The 25,047-nt window shown below is 40.1% G+C and overlaps 1 protein-coding gene across 7 annotated transcripts in view; it reads left to right on the top strand.

Annotated features, from left to right (window-relative positions):
* DLG3 (discs large MAGUK scaffold protein 3) overlaps window positions 1–25,047 on the top strand; it is a 178,696-nt gene that overhangs the window by 124,611 nt on the left and 29,038 nt on the right. For 5 of the 7 annotated variants that reach the window (XM_072125899.1, XM_072125898.1, XM_072125902.1 and 2 more), the window contains 3 exons: window positions 984–1,137; window positions 13,039–13,195; window positions 13,397–13,499. In XM_072125899.1, the coding sequence (XP_071982000.1) occupies window positions 984–1,137; window positions 13,039–13,195; window positions 13,397–13,499 (414 nt within the window). Of the gene's footprint in view, window positions 1–983; window positions 1,138–1,416; window positions 1,501–12,419; window positions 12,536–13,038; window positions 13,196–13,396; window positions 13,500–25,047 lie in introns of those variants that run through there. The other 2 variants (XM_072125905.1, XM_072125904.1) reach the window with 2 other exon arrangements.

The raw sequence follows: 25,047 nt of genomic DNA, 5'->3' as shown, positions 1-25,047 counted from the left end.
GGGGTCCGTCTTTAACTAGGGGTTGTCTCTAAGTCTGGTGTCCTTAAGTAGGGGACCACCTGTAATGAGACAGGAAAAACACTGTCCCCAGATCTGCCCCAGATCCAACACTGACTGGTCACCATTACCAGTAAATATTATGTCATGTTCTTGTGGGGATCAGTGAGGTCACCATGACTTTTTTGTGGAACAAAGTATTGATAATTTTTACTTTCCAGACAAACAATTAAACAATTAGATCTCTTTCATAAACAGCTCAAAATCCCTTTAAGAAAAAATGCTCATCTTTCTAGATTTTTCCTTATCATTTTAATGAAGGTGTTTTTTTCCCTGGGCCACCACATAATTCACTCCTATAGAAACCCCATTCTTATGGAGGTCTTAGTGGTCAGACCCCCAATGATCACTGTCTTACACTCTATTCAAGGTAGTAGTTGAAAATCCCTTTACAGGACATCTACCACCAGGATGAAGGAATGTAAACCAAGCAAACTGACATACTAGTATGTGCCCCCCTGGTGGGATCTGCTCTTCTTTATGCTTCATATGCCCTTGTTTTTAAGAAAAAAAGGGCTTTAAAAATTATGCAAATGAGCATGAGGGACTCCAGACTCCATTAAAATCCTGAGACTCCGGAGCCCCTCGGCTTCATTTGCATAATTTTAAAAGCCATTTTTTTTAAACCATGGCATAAGAAGCTAATAGAGGGGATCCTGGAAGAGGGGGCACATACCAGTATGTCAGTGTGCTTAGTTTACAATCCTTCATCCTGGTGGTAGATGTGCTTTAATCATGTTGTTTCCAGCTGCATTACCTTATTAGCATTTTTATTATTCATCTAAACATTGCAAAAGTGTGTTCTAGCTCATTGCCCCAAAGTGAATATGGGCTGTTTATCTTATCCCTTTGTAAGTTATAAGCTTTATATATCTACCAATGAAATGTGTTGTTCCTCATCTCTAATCTGTGTTTTGCATTTCCAGCTTTCACTGTTGATAATCACATAAGCCATAACTCCTCTCTGGGAGGATACCTGAGCAGCGTGGAGAGTAAATCTCCTTATCAGCCCCCTCAAGTCACCCCGTCTAGGTACTCTCCTGTTCCTCGACATATGCTGGGAGAAGAAGACTTCACCAGGTGAGGCTTAGGTGTGACATGAGACAAGTAATATAGCATGACATTCCTTTGAAGAGCAGTGTCATTGTCTTTCGGTTTGTTGCCATTTATGAAATATGCAACGTTATAGGAAAAGTCAATGTTTTACACCATTTGTCACATTATGATTACATTGCTGGTAAGTATTAGAAAGTGTAACATAAAGGAATGAGACAGCTTCCTATTGAGAGTAACTCTAAACTCAGCAACGTAGTTAACAAGTCAGAACAGGAGTGTTCAAATAGTCACAGAAGGCAAAAATTCTGTAGTTTCCACCTCCCACTTCAGACTGACATAGACACGGAGGGAACGGTAGAACATGGAGTCTGAAGATTTTGTAACCTGGTGAGTCTGTGATCTACGATCACTTGTGATCTATTTATGCACTTGGTAGACATGAGCCATTGTATTGTTTTACTGAATGAAAGTGAAAAGCAGAAATAAAGCAGATGCTAAACACAACGTATGGCAAGTGATTGGCATTGAGAATGGAAACTGGTAACATTTCACCAATGATCTTACATTGAGCGAGACAGTAGACTGTGCACACAGCCGGGTGTATTGCATCGCCAGGTGAATTCAGATATAACTCCTGCTGTAATGTAATACATTATTTGTTATTACATCCTGCATACATCACATCCCTTTTATTATGTCAACTTGCTGTTTAAAGAATTATAAAATGACCGCAAAAGGGACAGTCATTTAATGCAGCAACTCCAACCAAGGTGTCAGTAACTAATTGTCTGTACAGTACACACTTTTTTAGTAGCTGTGCTCCTTGGCGTTGGGTAAGGATATGGCTACATGGCAATTTAAGAGTGCAGTATCCAGCCGCTATATTACACTTTGTGATAGAAAACCTGGTCTTTTTTGTGAACTAAATACTTTGACTAGCTTAAAAAAAACTTCTGCCATGGTTGAAGCTGGATTAATAAAGACTGATAATTTGCCAACAGTAATCATACATGCGAACTTATCAGATATCTGTGCACTCATAGTTACTGTTGTTGGTAGCCACTAGCGGTTACTATGTTGATTTTGTGGAAGAACTAGTTAAAGTATCAATAATATAATGAGTAGTCCATGCTTTGGCTATGTTCTCCCTGCTGCAGACTGTTGTGATAGGAACTGAATCTATTTATAAGGTTACAGAAACCCCTGACAACGGCGCATACATTTCTGCTAGGATAAATAAATTGCAAGACAGAATGAAAAAAAAAGAAAAAAAGAAAAAATGTATTATTATTTTTAAGAACAGATTTTTTTTTTTGACAACCAATAAAGATTTACATACATTTACATACATATATTTTTGTGGCAAGAGATCCAAAATATCTAACAATGTACAGATTAGTGGAATAAGGTGACATAGTATTTCTGCTATTTCACTATAGGTCGTATTTTAGTTACTTATTTGCTGGATTTACATATACTTATCTGAAAATGTATGGAAATAAGAACTGTACGTTTTTCATTCATGTACACTTTGGGGCACATGTATAATAGTATCATGGTCTCTCTGAGGTCAATTTTAGAGACTTTTGGGGGGGATATTTATCAGGACCTCTGCGCACCGCCAGTGGCGCAGAGGCCCTGAAATAATTGCAAATGCTAGCTTATTGTTAGCTTTTGCGATTATTTTCCCCGATCCGCCACCTTCACGCTAGTGGGGCATGAAGGGGGGGGGGGGGCGCAGCCGGCCGAGCGGAGTGGGCCGGTGCGGGGTGTTACTGTCCCCGCACCTGCGCACTTGCTGCTGCCGGCGACTTTTCATACGTTCATACGTGCATTCATGCTGCTGCCTCCAGCCTCTTGATGTATCGGGCTGCGAATTTGCAGCGACAGGGCTATCATACGCTGGCGCACCTTATGTGTATGATCCTGTCTTTTTACTTGTGATACATGTACAGTTTTTCCTATCCTGGCAGGTGCAAAATTTGGCTGCTTTTTGAGACTTTTTGTTGAAAATGTCTCAAATCCACATGGACACAAGCCACGTGAGGGGGTTATATACAGGAGAGGATACAAGCCACGTGAGGGGGTTATATACAGGAGAGGATACAAGCCATGTGAGGGGTTATATACAAGAGAGGATACAAGCCACGTGAGGGGGTTATATACAGGAGTGGACACTACCGGTAATTTGGGATTTAACATGTTTCATTTTTTAATGCATTTTGAAACCTATTACAACAGCTGAGGAGAGGTGATTTTCCTAATTACATTACTGTTAACATTTGAATTTACCAAACGCATAGTAAACACAATGTTAACACATGCGTTTTGTAAATGCAAATGTTAACAGTAATGAAATAAGGCAAATCACCTCTCCTCAGCTGTTGTAATTAGTTTCAAGATGCATTATAAACGCAATTAAACAGCTATGTGTGACATCACCCTTAGAAGTAACCAATTTTTTTTTTAAAATGCAAATATTTAAAATTTTGACAAAAGAGGTTACGGTGCAAAATGGTAAACAGTTAAAGCATGTGAAATAATTCCAATTTACATGTTAAAATCGGGTCCATGAAAAAAAAAATTCCTTTGCACCTGCCCTGGACCAGGTGCAGAATTGTGCCAAATTGGAGCAAAAATGGGGCAAAAATGGCGAAATGTCGCACGGAACATTTGGAAAGTTAAGATACATGAGGCACACTGCACAAGGTGCAGACCAAGGTGTACTTGAAAAAGAACAGAGTTAAAAGTCGCAAAAATGGCGCAAAAACAGCAAAAGTCACTAAAGTTAGACAATTTGGCCAGCTGAAACAATGATACATGTGCCCCTTTGAGTATTAAGCAGTATTGCAAATAATCGGTATATATTGCACATATTTAATGATTTTTTTTTGACACATGGGGGAAGTAATGTTCCAATAACCTGCTTCCATTGTGTATTATGTGCTTCCAATGAAGTGCATATACTCACCGGCCACTTTATTAGGTATAACATGCTAGTAATGGGTTGGACCCCTTTTGCCTTCAGAACTGCCTCAATTCTTCATGGCATAGATTCAACAAGGTGCTGGAAGCATTCCTCAGAGATTTTGGTCCATATTGACATGATGGCATCACACAGTTGCCGCAGATTTGTTGGCTGCACATCCATGATGCGAATCTCCCGTTCCACCACATCCCAAAGATACTCTATTGGATTGAGATCTGGTGACTGTGGAGGCCATTTGAGTACAGTGAACTCATTGTCATGTTCAAGAAACCAGTCTGAGATGATTCCAGCTTTATGACATGGCGCATTATCCTGCTGAAAGTAGCCATCAGATGTTGGGTACATTGTGGTCATAAAGGGATGGACATGGTCAGCAACAATACTCAGGTAGGCTGTGGCGTTGCAACAATGCTCAATTGGTACCAAGGGGCCAAAAGAGTGGCAAGAAAATATTCCCCACACCATGACACCACCACCACCAGCCTGAACCGTTGATACAAGGCATGTTGTTGACGCCAAATTCTGACTCTACCATCCGAATGTCGCTGCAGAAATCGAGACTCATCAGACCAGGCAACGTTTTTCCAATCTTCTACTGTCCAATTTCGATGAGCTTGTGCAAATTGTAGCTTCAGTTTCCTGTTCTTAGCTGAAAGGAGTGGCACCCGGTGTGGTCTTCTGCTGCTGTAGCCCATCTGCCTCAAAGTTCAATGTACTGTGCGTTCAGAGATGCTCTTCTGCCTACCTTGGTTGTAACGGCTGGCAATTTGAGTTACTGTTGCCTTTCTATCAGCTCGAACCAGTCTGCCCATTCTCCTCTGACCTCTGGCATCAACAAGGCATTTCTGCCCACAGAACTGCCGCTCACTGGATGTTTTTTCTTTTTCGGACCATTCTCTGTAAACCCTAGAGATGGTTGTGCGTGAAAATCCCAGTAGATCAGCAGTTTCTGAAATACTCAGACCAGCCCTTCTGGCACCAACAACCATGCCACGTTCAGAGGCCTCAAATCACCTTTCTTCCCCATACTGATGCTCGGTATGAACTGCAGGAGATTGTCTTGACCATGTCTACATGCTTAAATGCACTGAGTTGCCGCCATGTGATTGGCTGATTAGAAATTAAGTGTTAACGAGCAGTTGGACAGGTGTACCTAATAAAGTGGCCGGTGAGTGTATTTTGTATAGCATGATATAAATGTAGCCTTCTGCGTCTATGTAGAGTACATTTCAGTTGTAATCTTATAAGGAGGGTACTTGCTCTTTAAAAGAAAGTTCAGACTTAGTGTTATGTTTGCTGAGTTTATGTAACAACTAGGAAACAGAGACAACCAGGAAAGAGCCTGCAAAGACAACACGGTCATGGGACAAGAGGGCTGGCCTCTCTGTAAACATAGCAAACATACCTATTGGAAAGGTATAGCTTATAAAGTATCATATTTACTGAGTAATATTACTGATACCTTGCTGTTCTACATTTACTATTTTTCACCTATAGATTTAGAATCCATTGACATGTTTTGATATAAATCACAGCTCAGAAGGGAATTCATATTTATTATCAGGTGTTTAATTTGAGTGGAAGTTTTAGCTAATGGTCTTCATTGTATTATCTTTCTTCTACAGTAATGCATTGGTGTAGTAACTATAGCTGCTAGGGCTATTATTTCACAAATAAATATAAATAAATAAATATCTTTATAATTATGGAGATCCAATCAGTGTGCACTTCATTTCCCATTCATGTTTCATCACATAATATAGGGTTTGTGTGCCAGCAATCTACAGCACAAAGTTTAGCAACTTTATCATAACCAGTGATCTGAGATTTGTCATAATGTTTTCTCTGTTCACTTATATAGTAACCTATGGAATTGTGCTGGTAGACCTAGTACATTGGTTTACTAATGTCAGAATAAACGAAATACAGCCATACATTTTTCATATGACTGTGGGACAGATGTTCTTTTCACTGACAGCAAGGTCATTAAACTTCCCCACAAACATACATATCTCAGAGTCAAACATTTATTCTCATAAGACGAGAGAGTTCAGCTGTCCCCAGATATATCTGATGTTGTAAATATCTTACAGTCAACAAAGCAAAGCATGATAAAAATCAGACATTTTTCATTTTCCATGGAAACTCAAAAATCAGAAATATACATTGAAAGCTCAGCTCACACCTTAGTCATTAGGATTCCGCAAAACTAAGATCAGAAGGTCTCAATTGACTTCAATGTATGGATAGTTCCCTTCTATTAAGATTCTGTTATAATAGTAGAAAAAAGATATGGCTGCTGTGCTATTGTTTCTGTTATTTGATAACTGAAAGGGGAAGAGTATGGAATTGGATCTGCAGATTGCATTCCCAACTATGAATTTACCTGCCCATATCTCTGGTAGATCACAAACCAAGAAATCTGTGATTTAAATAATGAAATTCTCGTCTTTAACCACCTCCCAGACAATGCCCTTTTTCATTTTTGCTCCCCTTCTTCAAAAATCCATAACTTTTTTATTTTTCTGTGTATTAAGCTATTTGAGCCATTAAAAAATTGTAATTAATATTGTATTTAGTATTCCAAAATGCATTTGCGCCAGTTTCCTATGGACACAGTTTTTAGGGATTTCCCTGTGCACACCTTTCCTTAAATCTCTGTGTCAGTATGATCCCAGGGATGCCAAATTTATATTGGTTTTAATAGATTTTAAAAAGTATTTTCCTCGCCATATTCTGATGCTAATAAATTTCTCATACTTTGGTGTACATTGCTTCTTAAAGTGTAATTTTTTTTTGTGACGAGATAACGTTTTCGTTGGTACTATTTTGGGGACTGTATGACTTTTTTTATCCAATTTTTATGATGTGCAAAATGGAAAAAAAGTGGCAATTCAGACATTTGGGAGCCATTTTGCTCTACAGTATTAACCACTGGGAATAACAATTTTTATATTTTGATAGATCAGGTCTTTTAAGGCGCAGCTATAGCTAACATGATTATGATTGTTTTTTTAATTTTTATATGAGTTCTTAGGAACTGATATGATTTTATATAAGTTCTAAGGAAGATCCCAGCCAAAATGGCGGCACCCTTGATTGGTGCCAGGATAATGCAGCAAACACTAGTATGTTTGAAGAGGGCTTAATCACTTAACCTTGGAGGTGATTTTTCTTACAGGTGAGATTTCACATAAAAGAGGGTAGTTGCCTGGCACTGATCACTAAAATTAAGTTTATATCCCCCCAAGTCTTTTTTCTGCTGAAGTAGAATTATACTTTTTGTTTCCATGGCCCAAGTGCATAACCTTACATTTATCTACATTTTACATCATCAGCCATTTCTCTGGCAAATCCTCCAGCTTCCTGAAATCAGCTTCCTGAAATCAGCATATTACTTTACAGAGCTTAGTATCATCTGTAAATATTGAAACTCAACTGTGTAAAGCCTAGTCCCAGCAGTCTCATTTTATGTTCCAAACTTTTATGCGGCCCTGAATCAAATGCCATGGAAAAGACCAGATACACAACATTCACAGTCTCCACTAGTTCCAGACTAGAGCTTTACATCAGAATAATCTGACAGCACTGATTAATCAAAAACCCATGCTGATGCTAGGTTATAAGGTTATGTAAAGTGAGATACTATAACAAACCACTCAATTATCTTCCCTACAACCAAAGTTAAACTAAGAGGTCAATAGTTTCCAGGAGTTGAATCTGTAAATATTAAAAATAATGGTCTGTCTGTCAAAGTACATAATTCCATCTGTACTCGGGGGTGCATGTCATCTAGGCCTGGTGATTTTTCTTTTTAAATGGTTTTGAGGCAGCACTACACTTCTTCCTGGGTTAAGCAGCTAATATTCAATAGACAAGGGGTGTCAAACTCATTTTCAAATGGGCGCACATCAGCCCTGTGCTTGCCTTAAATGGGCCGAATGTCATTTTATTACTATATAAATGTACTGAAGATGGGTAGTAGTTACATTTATACAGCATTACCATTCCAGTCAGACATTTGAGGAGAACCATAAAGCTGAACCACCCAGCAGCCACAGTGCTACCCAGTAGCCACCGTGCCCCCACAAGCCACAGCCCCCACACTGCCCTCCAGTAGCCAGAGTGACCCTATTAGCCAGAGCCCCCACACTGCCCTCCAGTAGCCAGAGTGCCCCTAGTAGCCAGAGCTCCCACACTGCCCTCCAGTAGCCATAGTGACTACAGTACCAAGAGCCCTCACTGCCCCCAGTAGTACTTGCCCCTCCCCTGTTCCAATGTGGTGTGTGTGTGGGGGGGGGGGGATGTAGTCACCTTTCCTCACTTCCATGAAGCGGCACCAACAGCCGTCATTTTGCTTCAGGCCTCACCGCTGTAAGTGCCAACTCTGAAGCCTGCACAAGTGATGATGTCATGTCATCTATGCCAGGTTCAAAGCTGGCATGTACAGTGGGGAGCGCTGCTTTGTGGGAGTGAGGAAAGGTGAGTATCGATGAGCACGGCATAATGACAGGGACATAAGAGATGGCAGGATAACCCAAGGCTGTGGGCTGGATTTTGCCCCCCATGTAATAGAGGATTTACATTAGTCTGTATATTGTCATCCGCCGGGGGATTTTTCCTGGTAAAGACCGTTGAGAAAACAGCATTCAATAGATTGGCCCTTTCCTCATTTTCCTTTACCTTGACCCCCAGGTAATTCCTCAGAGGGCCCACACTGTTATTAGTTTCTTTATATACTTGAAAGATAATTTGGGATTACTTTTACTTTCCTTTGAAATATTTCTTTCAGTCTCTATTCTTGCTGCCATTATTTTTTTTAATAGAATTCATAATCTCTATAATCCTGTAACTCCTCATTGATACCTTTGTGTTTTAGCAATTTACCCTAAATGCCTTATCTTTCTCATTTATTGCTCGCCTTACAGTACTAGTTACCATAGCTTATTGTTTTTTCCTTGCTTATGCTTTTTCCAATATTTTCCAATATTTGAAAATGTCCCATTTTCTTGGTGCTCTTGTTTTTGAGAACATAGTTTAAATGCAGGTACTCCTCTAATCTACTGTCTCTACTGAACTGCAGTTATACTCTAAAATTAAGCAATGGAGCCTTCTTTATTGTAACTGTAATATGTAATTAGATGGGATCACCTAGTTAAATGAAGAATAAGTGGAGACTTATATGTACCTAGCAGATACTATGACCAATTCCAGTTAAACCGGTTTTGCAAACCTCTAGTTTTCGAGATGAATGCTGGGAATTTAATATCCGACTAACTCACACATAGGATAATAATTCGTTTTCTAAAGTGCAGAACTGTAATATAGTATCCAGAGCAAATAAAGGACTTCTAGAACAAAAAAAAACAATTTATGTGGCCTTATTGATAGTTGGGGGTATACTGTATAGTCTGTGTGAATAAACATGGCTTCAATGTAAATGATTTGTACTAAGATTCCAGAAACTTGAAACAATTCATCAAACCATTCTGTCAGTGAAATGTACACTGGTTCTCCATTCTGTCAGTGAAATGTACACTGGTTCTATAGAAATGGTGTTGGTATCTGAATGTACAGGCAGTGTGTTACTATAAATCCATAGTCACCCTGAGTTCTGTAGTATAGTGTTGTTTCCAGAAGAGTTGTTCACCCATAGAGGCAATGCCCTCTTGTTAAACATTTTTGTAATACAGCATTTGTTGCATCAGGCCATGTTCGTTTTCTGTTCAGTTGCATGAAGTAGCTTTATTGTTAACCCTAGTTCTGATGACAATCCAATTGTCACAGAGACCAAAAAAATTTTGACTGGGGTCACAATGATAAAATTCCGACTTACATACAGACTCAACTTAAGAACATACCTGTAGAACCTATCTTGTATGTAACCTGGGGACTGCCTCTATTTCTTTTAAATCTGTGTGTCCCTCACAGGTTTCAGCCTTTTCATTGCAAGCTATATGTGCCAAAACAGCAGTTATTGTCAAGCAGCAGATACATATCTGCCAGCATCTCACCTGCTGTTACTGCCCATGTGGACCCAGCCTAAAAGTGGATTCAATCTGGTTTCACCCTGTACAGTTGGAGAAACTTAGTTTGTTTGCCATCCACATTTCCTGAACTGACCACAGCCACTCTAACCACATTGTACTCATGTGAGATAAGTACACTATACAGTAGTGGCGTAACTAGAAGCTGATGGGCCCCAGTGCAAAGTCTGTGTCAGGTCCCTGACTATAATATATGGTTTTACTAATAGTCTTCTCATATGGGAAAGTGACACTATAAGGGCCCCCTAAACCTCTCGGGCCCAGCTATACAGTAGCATTCAGAGCTGACTGTATCATCTCACTATGATGCTGTAAGTACGGTTTACATGGCCTTGGTCGGCTAGGGAAATGCAGAAGACATGCGTGGTCTGTTTTTCACACTGATGACGGTAGTGTGAAACAGCCCTACGTCTTCATTAACATGTACATCGAAGCACAGCATAATAAGACACAACCACCAACATTGAGATTGAGGCATTGTTTGTTTTTAGAGAAAAAAAAATCTATGGTGTAGGAGATACATTTTATGATTGAGATTTGATGTTATGTGTGTAAGCTGAAACATGAAATACTGTAAATGGTGGACAAAACTTTCACCATACTTTGCAACCTATCCCACTGTCCTTGCTAGGTTTTATGTCTGGACCACAACTCTATAATGTGTCCTGATTACTAAGATAAGGTTGATTATAATGCTGAAGCAGGGAGCAGATGACTTTCTCCCTTGGAGTAGAAGGGAAATTCTACTTTGTCGTGGGTCATTATACAGTGTGGGTGTGACAAGGTCTCATTATACCATGTGGGGATAACTGAAAGAAAGTTGTACAGTGTAAGGGTGCTAAGGGGGGCTTTATAACATGTACATGTCACGAATAGCTGGCATTCTACTGTGTCAGACCACTAAAGGGGCATTATATTATGTCGAGGGCATTAAGGGGCTGCATTAGACACTTAGGAGATATTGCATTGTGTGTGACCCCCCTCCCCTCTCCATAGCGATCCACAACGCAAAGTACTGTAACACGGGGAAAGACGCGTGCATCGTATCGCTTCGTGCGACCATTGCTGGCCCACGGGACAAGCTTGCGGCCATTCATACGTCGTGTAAATGTAGCTTAAGGGGACTTTATACTGTGCAAAAAACAATTATTATTCTGTAGGGTGAACAATAAGTGGGCAACGGGCTGTAAATTGTTTATTCTCTAGAAGGCAGGAGGTATGACAGTTTTATTGCTGGTGACTGGTAATAAGATGTCAAAATTTTACTTGCCATCATAGATTTTTGAGCACTGGTGGCCAATAATGAAATTTATAGTATCATAAACAACTAATTGTTTACCATATCAATATACCACTGTCTTACACTCATTTCAGCAGTCTTCGCTTGTGTCTATTTTACGTATGATATGGACTTACAACTTCTATGAATAAATGAATGCTTTCAGGACAGATGTGCATGAAAATATCTATGCTCCCCGCATGGAAAGAAAAAAGGCACATAGGGATAAGACAAATGATTGTGGGAAGTAGATGTGAAGCTAGCAAAAGGAAAAACGATTGTGAGGAAAAATAGGTGTGTAAGGAGAAAGATCACGTGGAGGAGGGAAATAAGTAAGGGTGGCGCAGAATAACAAGCGACACAAATTAGTCAGCTGTCATTCCACCCCATTGTAAAACAGTGGCTTTGGTACAACCTGGGAGACATGTGATGTGATGACATCACTTCTGTAAGTCGTGACCAGATGACAGTCAATTCACTTGGAATGATGGGAATGTGAACTATCCTACTGAACCCTGTAACTAAAAGCTTGTAATGTGTCAGACAGATTAGAGATCTCTGTCCCTTGCTAACAAACACTCCCAAGAGACATTCCTGTACTTGCATTTGACAGACACATACTGTAGTTTTCACATTGTCGCAGTCAGATCCATAGAAACATAGAAATCTTCAATGTTCTCTGCATGATTAGAAACACCCAGGAAAAGGTTAAATCAACGAAACAGAAAAGAGGTGTTAGCAACACCCTACTTGTATTGTGAGAAAGAATGTGTCAGTGAGAAAGGGAGAGAGAAACTAAGTGTTCAAAAACCACAGCTAGAGAGACCTCAAAGCTGCCTGAACCATGAGGATCTGTAGAAGCTGAAGAAAGGACAGGGAATAGATAGATATCGGGTGGGCTAAGCACAGAAAGCTGGGGCTAATAGGTACAAGGGGAAGAATAAGGGTAGCATTGTATAATAAAGGGAAACAGAAGAGGTGGTAGCAAAGTCTGGGAACCGCCCTCATGTTTACAGTGAATGTCTCTTCATCTATGTCCTATCGAAGACCACCAAGCGTTGCATCTTCCAAGCGACATCTGCAGGCACACAAGACAAACAAAGAGAGGTAGGATTAGGAAGGAGGAATAGGGGAAAATCTTAATTATCAAAATAGGAAGTCTATAAGACTTATTATAAGAACTACATTTTTTTTTAATGTTAAGGGGGTTACACATAAGTGCAAAACAGATGTGATGAGTCGTGTTGCAATCCATAGTTGTTCCTGCCCTGAAACTTGTCGGGAGGTTTCATTAGACAGTGATTTCCTTTGATAGCACTTGTCAGACCGGCTTAGCAGCACCTTCTATATTCAGCTTCCATCTCATCTAGCCATTGATACAGGACAGACTACAACATCCTTCTGTTGTTGTCATAATTTATCTGTATTCCCGATTGTATTCTACTTATAGTTAGATACCTTTTTGAGAGGTCCAGACAGATGTTTCTCACTTCAGCTTCCTTACGTTGGACATAGCCTTTGTATTTTACTTTTCTTAATAGTCCTGTCATTTCTCATACCTCTAACTCTTGAGTCAGAGTACCAGACATGTCTTTTCGTCGTGTCTCCAGGGAACCACGCAAGATCATTCTACATAAAGGATCTACAGGACTGGGCTTTAACATTGTTGGTGGAGAAGATGGAGAAGGAATATTTGTATCTTTCATTCTTGCTGGGGGACCCGCAGACCTGAGTGGAGAACTGCGTCGTGGTGATCGCATCCTCTCTGTAAGTCAATTGTTATATTTTTGATGATTCATTATACCCAAATGTACTTGATCTTACTAAGAGACATTCACAAATATGTTTTATAGCAAAAAAAATTTACTGATACACCTTGCATAAATTCTTTTCCTAAGCCCTCTGTATGTATATAGTTCCTAGTGACTATCTACTACATAAAAAGCATTTTCCTGTTACCTGTTTTAGGTTAATGGAGTGAATCTACGCAGCGCAACACATGAACAGGCTGCTGCCGCTCTTAAACGGGCAGGACAAACAGTCACAATTGTAGCACAATACCGACCTGAAGGTAAGAGCCATTTACATATTTCACTTTAAAGCAATCCTGTCACCAGGAACAGCATTTTTTCGCTGGTCACATATGCTGCTGGCAGGGAGCCAGGTAATGTGAAATAGAGTTTTATGAAGTAGTGACAGTATTCCGAATATTGTCAAAGGTGATAGGTTTGTTTTTAAGGGATTTTCCCATGAATCCAAATATAAATCTGACCATGGTCACACAGGTGCGCAGCTCATTATACCACACAGCTCTGATTACTCTCTGTATACTAAAGAACCGTGCACATGTGTGACCATGGTCAGATTTCTGTTCACTAGAAGTAAACATAGAAGCTTTCTATTGGATGACAGCAGAGATCTATAAAACAGGGAGCAAGTAGAAAGATACATAGCACTGCTAAAGTATGCCGACTTTAGCCAACTTTAAATAGTCGCAAATGAAAACAAATGATGCATGTGCCCCATTGTGTACCTCCATGTGATGGCAATGTAATGAATATTTTTAGTCACATGACTTTCACAGCCAATTCGTGCCCCCAGCAGTCACAGGATGGAAAACACTAAGATCCAAAAGCAAAAATATTACACAATTTAAGGATTGAAGTTAATTAACAAATTTAATGACAGTGGTGGTCTAATCTAATGGAGGGACCATTAACTGTTTTTCTGGTGGTTAAGACTAACAAAGAACAAATATGTTGTTACCTGCCGACTGTCTATAAACAGTTGATGTTGGGAATAGTTAGATCTGGAATGCTGATATGCAATGTGTTCATTACTTTATTTCAGTAGCAGACAATAGTCAGTGATACATTCGCCCTCTGTCCTTATAGCTATAACTTAGAATAAATGGGCTGTGTGCACACATTTATGGGACCCTTGAGGAAGATACCTGCCAAGAAAATGAACAGCTATCGTATGCCATTGTGTCAGAGGGATTCCCCATTTATATTTTTAAAAGTATTGTAGTACATACTAACTCTTTTGGCCTTCATTGAGTGAATATGTGCCCATGACACATACCTGAAGCATGTTCCCTCTCATACTGTGTGCACATTAGTAATTCACTACAGTTATGTGTGTGAACATAAGCAACTACTGTACAACATTACATTCTCACATAGTTCTCTTTTGTGCTTTAAATTAGAAATCTGTAAAAGTAAAACATACAAAATTCTCTCACAGCAACAATTTAGGGTGTGGGAAACAGGAATAGAGGTAGGCATCAATGACATCATGTCTGCTGGCAACACATTTCTCTTTGAAGTGGATGGCAAGCAGTCAATCCGTAGGCTGCCGTGGTGGGTAAAGGAATATGAACCTGAAATAAAATGAATGGTGGTTTGTAAAGGGAATGCAAGTTTAGTATGAAACATGCTGATCGCTTGAGTGATACACATTTTGGCAGATTTATCTAAAGTGTGTTAAAGGAGTATTCTTATCTGGACATTCACATTTAATTTATCTGACATATTCAAACATTTCTTTAATTGCATTTATTAAAATATCTACCTGTGCGAAGATAATTTTAGCCACTTTGTCCCTTAGAAACAAGGCAGCTGTCCTTGCATGAGATCCCCCACACATTTTAGGGCAAGGAATGGGGGTTGATTGGGTGGGAGTCAGTTGCGTAACTTGAAGCTGATGGGCCCCGGTGCAAAGTCTGTGCCAGGCCCCCAACTATAATGTATGGTTTATAGTAATAGTCTTCTCATATGGGAAAGTGACACCATAATGGCCCCCTAAACCTCTTGGGCCCTGGTGTGACCGCAACCTCTGCAGCCCCTCAAGTTACGCCCCTGGTGGGAGTTTATTCTGAGGTTCAAGCAAGATATGATAGAGTCTATGGCCACCATTCCCTGCATGGTCGCTTGGCTTTGTCCCATTCCTAGTTTGCAACCTCAAAGCCTTTGGGTAAGACTGCTCTACAATTATAGGGCATGAGTATAACTTTATATCTTATCTTATATAGATCATAGTTTTATCTTTTATGATATTTTTATTGGAACCCCAACCAAATGTTTTTTGGTCTCTGTGACAATTGGATTTTAAAAATGTTGGATTTTCATAAGAACCAGGATTAACAATAAATCTTCATCACAGACACCTGTGATAACTGTTATAGCTGTTTATTGTAGCCCAAGGCTAAAGTACAGTAAATTGCCAACATCCAGTCTGTCTGTAACTAGGGGTCATCTGTAAGTCGGGTGTTCTTTAGTAGGGGACCGCCTGTAGTTTGTTTTTTATATCACATCTATGCATATTGCTTTATTTTGTGATCAGTCTTTTTTTGAGCGTACTGGGGGTCTTGAACATTATTATTAGTTTTTCCTATGCTAAATTGTATTGTTATCAAAGTTGGATTAGCAGAAAATATGCTGATGACTTGAGTGATACATAGTGGGACAGCTTTATGATTGGGCAGGTATTGTACTCCACCTTTTTAGGGTGTCTTCTTCATAAATGTGGCACATGTGATCTTAATGTCTGGAGTGGAATTGCAGATTTTTTACCAAAAAGCCACACAAAAAATGCTAATTTAGCACAACAAGATCCTAAGTTCTATGAGTGTAACTAGGAAACTAGAGTGGAATTTTGATTAAAGTGGTTCTCTAGTGACATACAAGTGGATAGGGGATAACTTGCTGAGCAGTGGGGATCTCAGTAATGGTTCCCCCATGCATCAGGACAACAGGGGTTCGTTGTACCCTCATCGTACCCCGAGATGAAGAGCAGCCTTATGTGTCATGTTGCTTTTGAGACCAAAAAAAGTAGTCTAACAGGGAGACACACACATAACACATGAAAATATATTGCACAGGCACTGGCAGCCATATATTTTTCTTGGGTTCTTTAGAAAGTGTTAGTTGCATGTAGTGAATATGATCTGTAGTGCTCTTATCCCTATACTGTGGAGGTTATTTTTAAAGTGAACCTGTAAATAGGAATGTCAATTTTATCTTGACAATATCCTTTGCTGATTTTAAAACTGCTTTTGCCAGCATTCTGAATCATTTCACATTACCTGGCTCCCTGCTAGCAGCATGGTGTGAGTCCCAGGAGGTACGGGGTGCGGGATTGGACCACTGCATAAGACTTTGTGCGTTTGTCTCCTCATGCATTCTTGATGGTTGAGTGTGGAAGTGAGGAGACTGAGACACAGGCTGAACACGACTGCTGTGACCTTTGTATCTGTCTTTTCATAGGTTTCTTCTGTAATAATATTGACAATATTTACTTTCTGGAATGTAGTATGATATATGTGGCAAAGTTATTAGTATTTTATTTTACATAAATTTGTTTAGTTAAAGTGTAATTGCACTTATTGGTTTCTTGTTTATGATTAATAGTTTTCCTCCACAGTATTGAGCCTGTATTGACAATGCTTTTCTACCATAGACTGTAGGTTGTTTGTGAATTACTAAAATATTCCATAAAATATCGGAGTCTGATCAGGGTGCGATCAGTGTTTGGTCAGTGAAAAACTGACATTTTTCATCAGAGTTCAATCAGTTTTCAGTCAGAGTTTGTTCAGTGTCTCAGTTTTTCACGCACCTTTTCAATGCAATTTCAATGCGTTTTTCATGCGCGGATAACACATGTGAAAAGGACTCAGGACCGAGGTCTATGGGGCAGATTTATCAAGCTGTCTGAAAGTCAGAATATTTCTAGTTGCCCATGGCAACCAATCACAGCTCAGCTTTTATTTTTCCAGTGCTCATGAATATTTTAAAGGGGAGCTGTGATTTGTTGCCATGGGCAACTAGAAATATTCTGACTTTCAGACAGCTTGATTTTCTATGGCGATTGATGCGTTAAAAATGCATTGCACTTGCATGTGTCTCAGAGTGCGATGTTTTTGATGCATCTCCATACACTTGTATGGTGCGTTTTTCACACATGTGACTTGCAAAAGTAGAGCATGCTGAGATTTAAACGCGCATTAATAAAAACGTGTGTGGGTGCGTGAAAAAGAATGCAAGTCTGAAAAAGCCCATTGATTATAATGGGTCAGAGTGTTGGAAAAAAAAAAAGGGTCAGAGTGTAATGCAAGTTCTGCATGTCAAAAGCACACACAGAACATGGACATGAAAAACGCAAGGGTAGAAGGGGCCTTAAACTGCAAGGTCAGAAACATCTTTGCTCCTAAAGAGCTTACTGAGACCTTTCCTTAGGGTAGGCCATCATTTTTTTTAATTTTGTTTATTAAGAGAAATATGGATCATCTTTATCGTTACCATGGATCTCCGTGCACCTGAATAAGACTAAAATCTATTTTCTTATATTGGAAAAAAATACACGTCACTTGATGTTTTGGAGTATATGGGTACACAAGTAGGTTACTACACCATATATACAGAGAAAAGATAACGTGGCACTCCTTATAGGTCAAATATTGAGAATTTATTTAATCCAGAATAAACAGTATAGCAATCCAACAAAAATTATTATTTTGAAATGTTTTGGTTTTATAAATTCTGACCTTCATCAGGCACGGATTGCAAGGTATAATAAGTAGAGATGAGCGAGCACTAAAATGCTCGAGTGCTCGTTATTCGAGACGAACTTTTCCTGATGCTCGAATAACGAGCCCCATTGAAGTCAATGGGAGACTCGAGCATTTTTCAAAGGGACCATGGTTCGGGAATAAAATGTGTTAATTAATTGAAAAAGAATGTCTTCTGATAAGTTAGCAGATGTATGCAAACATCTGCAATCTATTCTTCACTGTTCCGTGCGTATATTATCTCCCGACAAGTTAGCAGATGTGAAGAACAGTGAAGAATAGAATAAAAACAGTGAACACAGTGAACACAGGATCATTTAAGTGAAAAACACAGTGAAGAATAGATTGCAGATGTTCGGCACATCTGCTTACTTGTCGGGAGATACGCTGTCCCGGGATCCGCAGCTCTTCTTCCACTGAAGTCTCCCCGATGTCTCCGTGCCGCTGCCCGATGTCTCCGTGCCCCGATGTCACCGTGCCCCGATGTCACCGTGCCCCGATGTCTCCGTGCCCCGATGTCTCCGTGCCCCGATGTCTCCGTGCAACGATGTCTCCGTGCCCCGATGTCTCCGTGCCCCGATGTCTCCGTGCCCCGATGTCTCCGTGCCCCCAAGTCTCCATGCCCCTATGTCTCCGTGCCGCTCCGTGCCGCTGCCCGATGTCTCCGTGCCCCTATGTCTCCGTGCCGCTGCCCGATGTCTCCGTGCCGCTCCCCGGTGTCTCTGTGCTGCTCCCCGGTGTCTCTGTCCTGCTCACCGTGTTCTTCAATGTGTTCTTCACGCATATATATTGTTCTTCACATACTATTTTGTTCGCACCGTTCCGCGCGTATCTTCCGACAAGTAAGCAGATGTGCCGAACATCTGTAATCTATTCTTCACTGTGTTCTTTACTGTGTTTTTCACTTAAATGATCCTGTGTTCACAGTGTTCACTGTTTTTATTCTATTCTTCATTGTTCTTCACTGTGTTTTTTTAATTAAATGCTCGATCTCGAGCAGGGGAAATACTCGTCCGAGCAACGAGCCGTTTCGAGTACCTTAATACTCGAACGAGCATCAAGCTCGGACGAGTATACTTGCTCATCTCTAATAATAAGTAGAAATGGAGAAGAGATGCGGTGCTATGACCGCTGGAGCACAGGTGGAAAGGAGGAAAAGCTGTTGCTCCGGCTGGAGAGATGAGCGCTCATCATGCAGTATTTTAGGTCCTAACCAAGTCTTCCATGGCTATAGCTTATACAGGGGTAGGGAACCTATGGCTCGGGAGCCAGATGTGGCTCTTTTGTTGGCTGCATCTGGCTCTCAGACAGATGGCTGCAGCAATGCCTGGTGTGTGTGTCTTAGACTTATCACTGGACAAGGCAGCTATGTTACCCCTGCCTACGTCCTTTGTGCGACCCAGCCGCCATTGTTTAGCCTGGCTCAAAGAGAAGAGTGTTGGAGCGATGAGGAGCTGGCTGCAGGGAGCGCAGGTGAATATTCATTTTTTTTTTTTTCTGTGACTACCTATCTTCTGGGAAGCATGTGCTGTGGCTACCTTTATACTGGGGTGTATGTGCTGTGGCTACCTTTATACTGGGGTGTATGTGCTGTGGCTAGCTATCTACTTGGGGGCATGTGTTTTGGCTACTTATCTACTGGGGGTATGTGCTGGGGCTACCTATCTACTGCGAGGCATGTGCTGTGGTTACCTATCTACTGGGGGTATGTGCTGGGGCTACTAATCTTCTGGGAGGCATGTGCTGTGGTTACCTATCTACTGGGGGTATGTGCTGGGGCTAATAATCTTCTGGGAGGCATGTGCTGTGGTTACCTATCTACTGGGGGTATGTGCTGGGGCTACTAATCTTCTGGGAGGCATGTGCTGTGGTTACCTTTCTACTGGGAGGCATGTGCTGGGGCTACCTATCTTCTGGGAGGCATGTGCTGTGGCTACCTATCTACTGGGAGGCATGTGCTGGGGCTACCTATCTTCTGGGAGGCATGTGCTGTGGCTACCTATCTACTGGGAGGCATGTGCTGGGGCTACCTATCTACTGGGAGGCATGTGCTGGGGCTACCTATCTACTGGGAGGCATGTGCTGGGGCTACCAAGCTACTGGGAGGCATGTTGTAGGGCTCTTATGGAATAACATTTTAAAATATGTGGCGTTCATGGCTCTCTCAGCCAAAAAGGTTTCTGAGCCCTGGCTTATAGTGTCTTGCTCGGCATTATGCTATGTTGAACAGTAACATTACCTGAGATGACTGGACGGCTTGTGATCTTAACTTACAAATGACCATCTCACAGAACACAGAGCTCCATTATACTCAGGCACAGACAACCTTGGACTCCTGATTTTCACGTGTAAAATAACTCCACATTTCTTGCAAGAAAAATGCAGTTAAATATTTAACCCATAGACACATAAAGGTGTTTTTACCTGGAATTGTTGAGGTGCAGTTAAACAGTATTAAAACATACAGAAGAAATAAATGTGTTTTTGTCGCACCTTTGGATGCATTTTTACTGGTGGTTTACCTTTAACTGCAACAAAAATTGAAACATTTGAATCCATCTTTATTATTACCCCATTATTATATAGCACTTTAAAATATTGCTAGACACAATAATATAGTTAGAGTTAATAAGATCAATGTGTGAGCGCTTTATTTTACCATATGCACAGTGGGTACAGAAACTATTCAAACTCCTTTAACCCCTAAACGCCGAGGCCCTTTTACCTTTTTGTGTTCCCTTTTTTTCCTCGACCTTCAAAAAAAGCTGTTTTTATTTTTCCATGTAAAGAGCTGTGTGATGGCTTATTTTCTGTGTAAAAAAATTGCACTTCATAGTGACATTATTTAATATTTCATGCCATGCCAATTCAATGAAAATGGTGAAAAAATGCTTTTGTGCCATATTATTGTGGGCTTGGATTTTACACTTTTCCCTGTGCACCCCAAATGACATGTCTACTTTATTCTTTGGGTCGGTGTGATCACGGAGATACCATATTTGTATAGGTTAATAATGTCTTTACAAAAACCTCCTGTACAAAAACAAACATCTTCAATTTTGCCATCTTCCGGCGCTTATAACTTTTTCATACTTCGGTGTACAGAACTGTGGGTGGGGTCATTTTTTGTGACTTTTGATGACGTTTTCAATGCTTCTATTTTTAGCACTGTGTGGCCTTTTGATCATTTTTTTATAGATTTTGTTATATTTTATTATATTTTTATCTTTCTATTATATTTTTCAAAATAGCAAAAGTGGTATTTTCAACTTTGGGCACTATTTTCCGTTAAAAGCTTGGAATAAGCTTTATTATACTTTGATAGACATTTTGGGACGCGGCGATGCCTGAAAAGATTGTTTATTTTTCCTTTTTATTTATATGAGTTCTAGGAAAAGGGGGCAATATGCAGCAAACGCCCACCTTGTATGGAGAGGGCTCAGCCCGTGAGCCCTCTTCATACACCTGCTGCTGGCATGTGACCTGATAGGACGTCAGTAAGGTTAAATTTTACATTTGTCACTCTAAGTTTCACTGTAGCTAATTGGAAAGCTCAATAAAGTTCTTATTTTGCTCATTATTCTACACTCTGCACCCCATCTTGACAGGCAAACACAGAAATGTAGATATTTTTGCTAGTTTATTAAACAAGAAATACTGGATAATCACATGGTCATAAGTATTCAGCCTTTTGAGCTAGTACAGCCATGAGTCGTTATAAGGAAGGCTCAACTCAGGTAAGTACAGTATATACTTAGCGTGTATTGAATAAGAGTACAAAACAGTGGAAAAATAGTTTTTTATGAAAAAAAACACTTTTATTAGGTACAAATGAATATTGTTTTTTAAAAAACATAGACATGAATTTAATATATTACACATCATAGATAAGGTACTTTCCTAAAGCATTTTCTTTCAGATGTTTAAAAACCTCTTAATAATAAAGCATCCAATATAACCAAATGTAGACCAAGTTACAATATGTCCAATATGGACAATCTCATGTAATACACATCAAAATTAAAAAAAAAATTATTTATATATATATATATATATAACCTCTGATATATATATATATATATATATATATATATATACACACAGTATCAGAGGTTTCAGGTAACTAAGGATGCATTAGCTTCCTTAGTTACCAGTCAGTGGGCCGAGGGCTTGCACAGGAAGAACTGTTATACCAGTTCCGACTTACATACAAATTCAACTTAAGTAAAAGCCTCCGGTCCCTATTTTGTACGAAACCCGGGGACTGCATATATATAAAACTATATTTTATAATTGTAGATCCAGACAAAAAAATTTTGGCCCCAGTGACAATTGGAGTTTATATTCAATATAGTTTATTTAAGAAGCAATGAAGTTCACATACCAAAATACAAAAGATCGAGACTGTCAATTGTAACAAATCAGTATCAAAATTGGCCACGCAGGACCTAAACAGAGTAATCGATCAGAAAGTGTCCGTCCGGCAATGTGACTACGTCACGCTCCAATGTTTGTGGACAGAGTCAGCTTGACATGTTAGAGACCCAGTAAGATATATTCATTGCTTAGCAAAAATATGAGTATGTGAACTATAACACACTTGAAAAGTAGAGAACACAATAAGAACATTGAGTTAATGTAAGCGAATAAAACCAAATAGGCGACCTTATGGGCGCCCTGTTACATTCTTTAGTGGGTAGAAACCGTTAGCAGGTTCAGTTTTGAGTTAAAGGGCAAGGGGGGGGGGTGAGAAGAGATAGGACTGAAAGGGAGAGGAAAGATAGGGGAAGGGATAGAGACATCACGGGGAAGGGGGGGACACATTATGACGGATCAGTAAATAGCTGGGCGTATGCTGGAGTGTTTTTGAATAGAAACCAAGGCTGCCAAATGCGCGTAAACTTTTCCATTGACTGGTTCACCTCCATGCGGCAAATATTTGAAAGCTCATGAATCTATTCTGTAAAAGGGGGCGTATTGGTAGATCTCCAATGCCGAGGTATAACCGCTCGGGCAGCTGTAAGAAAGAAACATAAGAGGCCCTTTTTCTGTGTTCCTATTGTGCCTGGGAGGATAGATAGGAGACCGATTTTGGCTGAGGGGGAGACAGAGCGGCCAGAGACCAACCTGTAAGTTGAGAATACTCTTTCCCAAAAGGGTTTTAGACCTGTGCAGTCCCACCATATATGTAGCATCGTCCCACCCGGCTCGCCGCATCTCCAGCAGATGTCAGGGACGGTGGAATAGAATGTGTGTAAAATTGCCGGGACCCGGTACCATCTAGTAATTATTTAAAAAATTTTCCTGAGCAGCGCATGCCGAGGAGAGTTTGTGAGTGAAGACATATATTTTCTGTTTGTCCTGTTGAGTAAATTCAGTACCTAAATCCCTTTGCCATTTGTCTATGTAACTAGGGTTTCCAGGATGTAGTTCCTCCTGTAAGATAACATATATTTGTGAGATTACATGTATCGGAGGAGAGGGGGAGCTACATAGTTCCTCAAACGCAGTAAGAGGGGAGGAGAATGCTACTTGGTCCTCCTGGGCATGTATGTATGACTGCAGTTGTGAGTACTCTAACCATGATATGCGGGAATTGGGATGTTGTGTGCATAAGTCGACAATTGGAGTTTAAACATTTTTTGCTGTAATGGGACCAAGGATTATTAATAAAGCTTCATTACAGACACCTTACAGCTGATCATTACAGTCTGGGACTATAGTAAAGCATTCATAAAGGGGTCTGTCTGTAACTATGGGTTGTCTGTAAGTCGGGTGTCCTTAAGTAGGGGACCGCCTGTACAGCATTGTTTTTTTAAAAAAAATCCCTCCCAAACCCGCCTCCAGAACTTTAAAATCTATCAGATAACCCCTTTAAGTCCCGCAAGTTGCTTTTTTTAAGCAGTTTTGCCCCTTGATTTATCCTTGGGCTGATTTACTTTAGACGAATTGTGCCCTTTTTTGTGGAAATCTTTGTGCTATTTGTAAAAATTTGCTGAATTTTTGGCACAACTGGCACATACTAAACAGTTTCCTATAGCTGGTGGGGAGTGAAGTGTATTTGCACATATAAATGATCATGCACCCACATATGCCACCAGGTGCAGTTCAAAGATGAATTGGGTACAGAGCAGGAAAAGCTGTGCGCCATGTGCTTTAGAGAATGTGCAAAATTAAGAAAAAAAAGATACATCTGCCCTTTACCTTATATTAGTAATGGAGGTTCTAAACATTTAAAAGTATAATATACTAGTTCTATATAACCCAACTAGTAATGGCGTATAGGCAAATCTTATGAGCCATGTAGCCAACACGCCTAAAATTACTATTGCTGCTGACCCTATGGGAATTCTACTTGTTTGCCAAGGTGAATAGAAGCATATAATTGCTGACTCTGAAATGGGACTGACTCATGTGCACCTGCACCATTGATATTACAATAATAAAAACTAAAACAGAGTTGTCATTAGTGTGTTTCTTGTGTAGCTGATGTAAACATGTAATCTGTAATCAGGTCACAGTATCATAGTAAAAAAAGGTTAGAAAAAGACATCAGTCCATTAAGTCTAACCTATACATTATGCTGCATCGATCCAGAAGTCAAAAAAACTCTGCAAGGCGGACCAATTGGCTCAAAGCCGGGAAAAATTCCTTCCCGTCCCCTATAATGGTGGTCAGCATAACTCCCTGGATCAACAGAAACTACTAAGAAAAGTTTTATTCCCATATGATGTGATATAATTACTCTCCAGGCCTCTCTTGAACATGTTCAAATTATCAGCCATAACAACCTCCTGCGGCAGAGAGTTCCATAGTCTCACTGCTCTTACAGTAAAGAACCTTTGTCTATGGTGATGGTAGAATCGCCTCTCCTCTAGGCGTAGAGGATGCCCCCTTGTCCTGGTCACAGGCCTAGGTATAAAAAGATCTTTGGAGAGATCCTTGTACTGTCCGTTCAGGTATTTATACATTGTTATGAGGTCATATTTTTTCTAAGATGAATAATCACATATTTTGTATTCTAGTCCCCCCATTCCCCTAATAATCCTGG

The sequence above is a fragment of the Engystomops pustulosus genome, chromosome 9 (assembly GCF_040894005.1).
Source record: "Engystomops pustulosus chromosome 9, aEngPut4.maternal, whole genome shotgun sequence".
Lineage (NCBI taxonomy): Eukaryota > Metazoa > Chordata > Amphibia > Anura > Leptodactylidae > Engystomops > Engystomops pustulosus.
The sequence above is the reverse complement of the archived record's forward strand: the minus strand, read 5'-3'. Positions and strand labels throughout refer to the sequence as shown.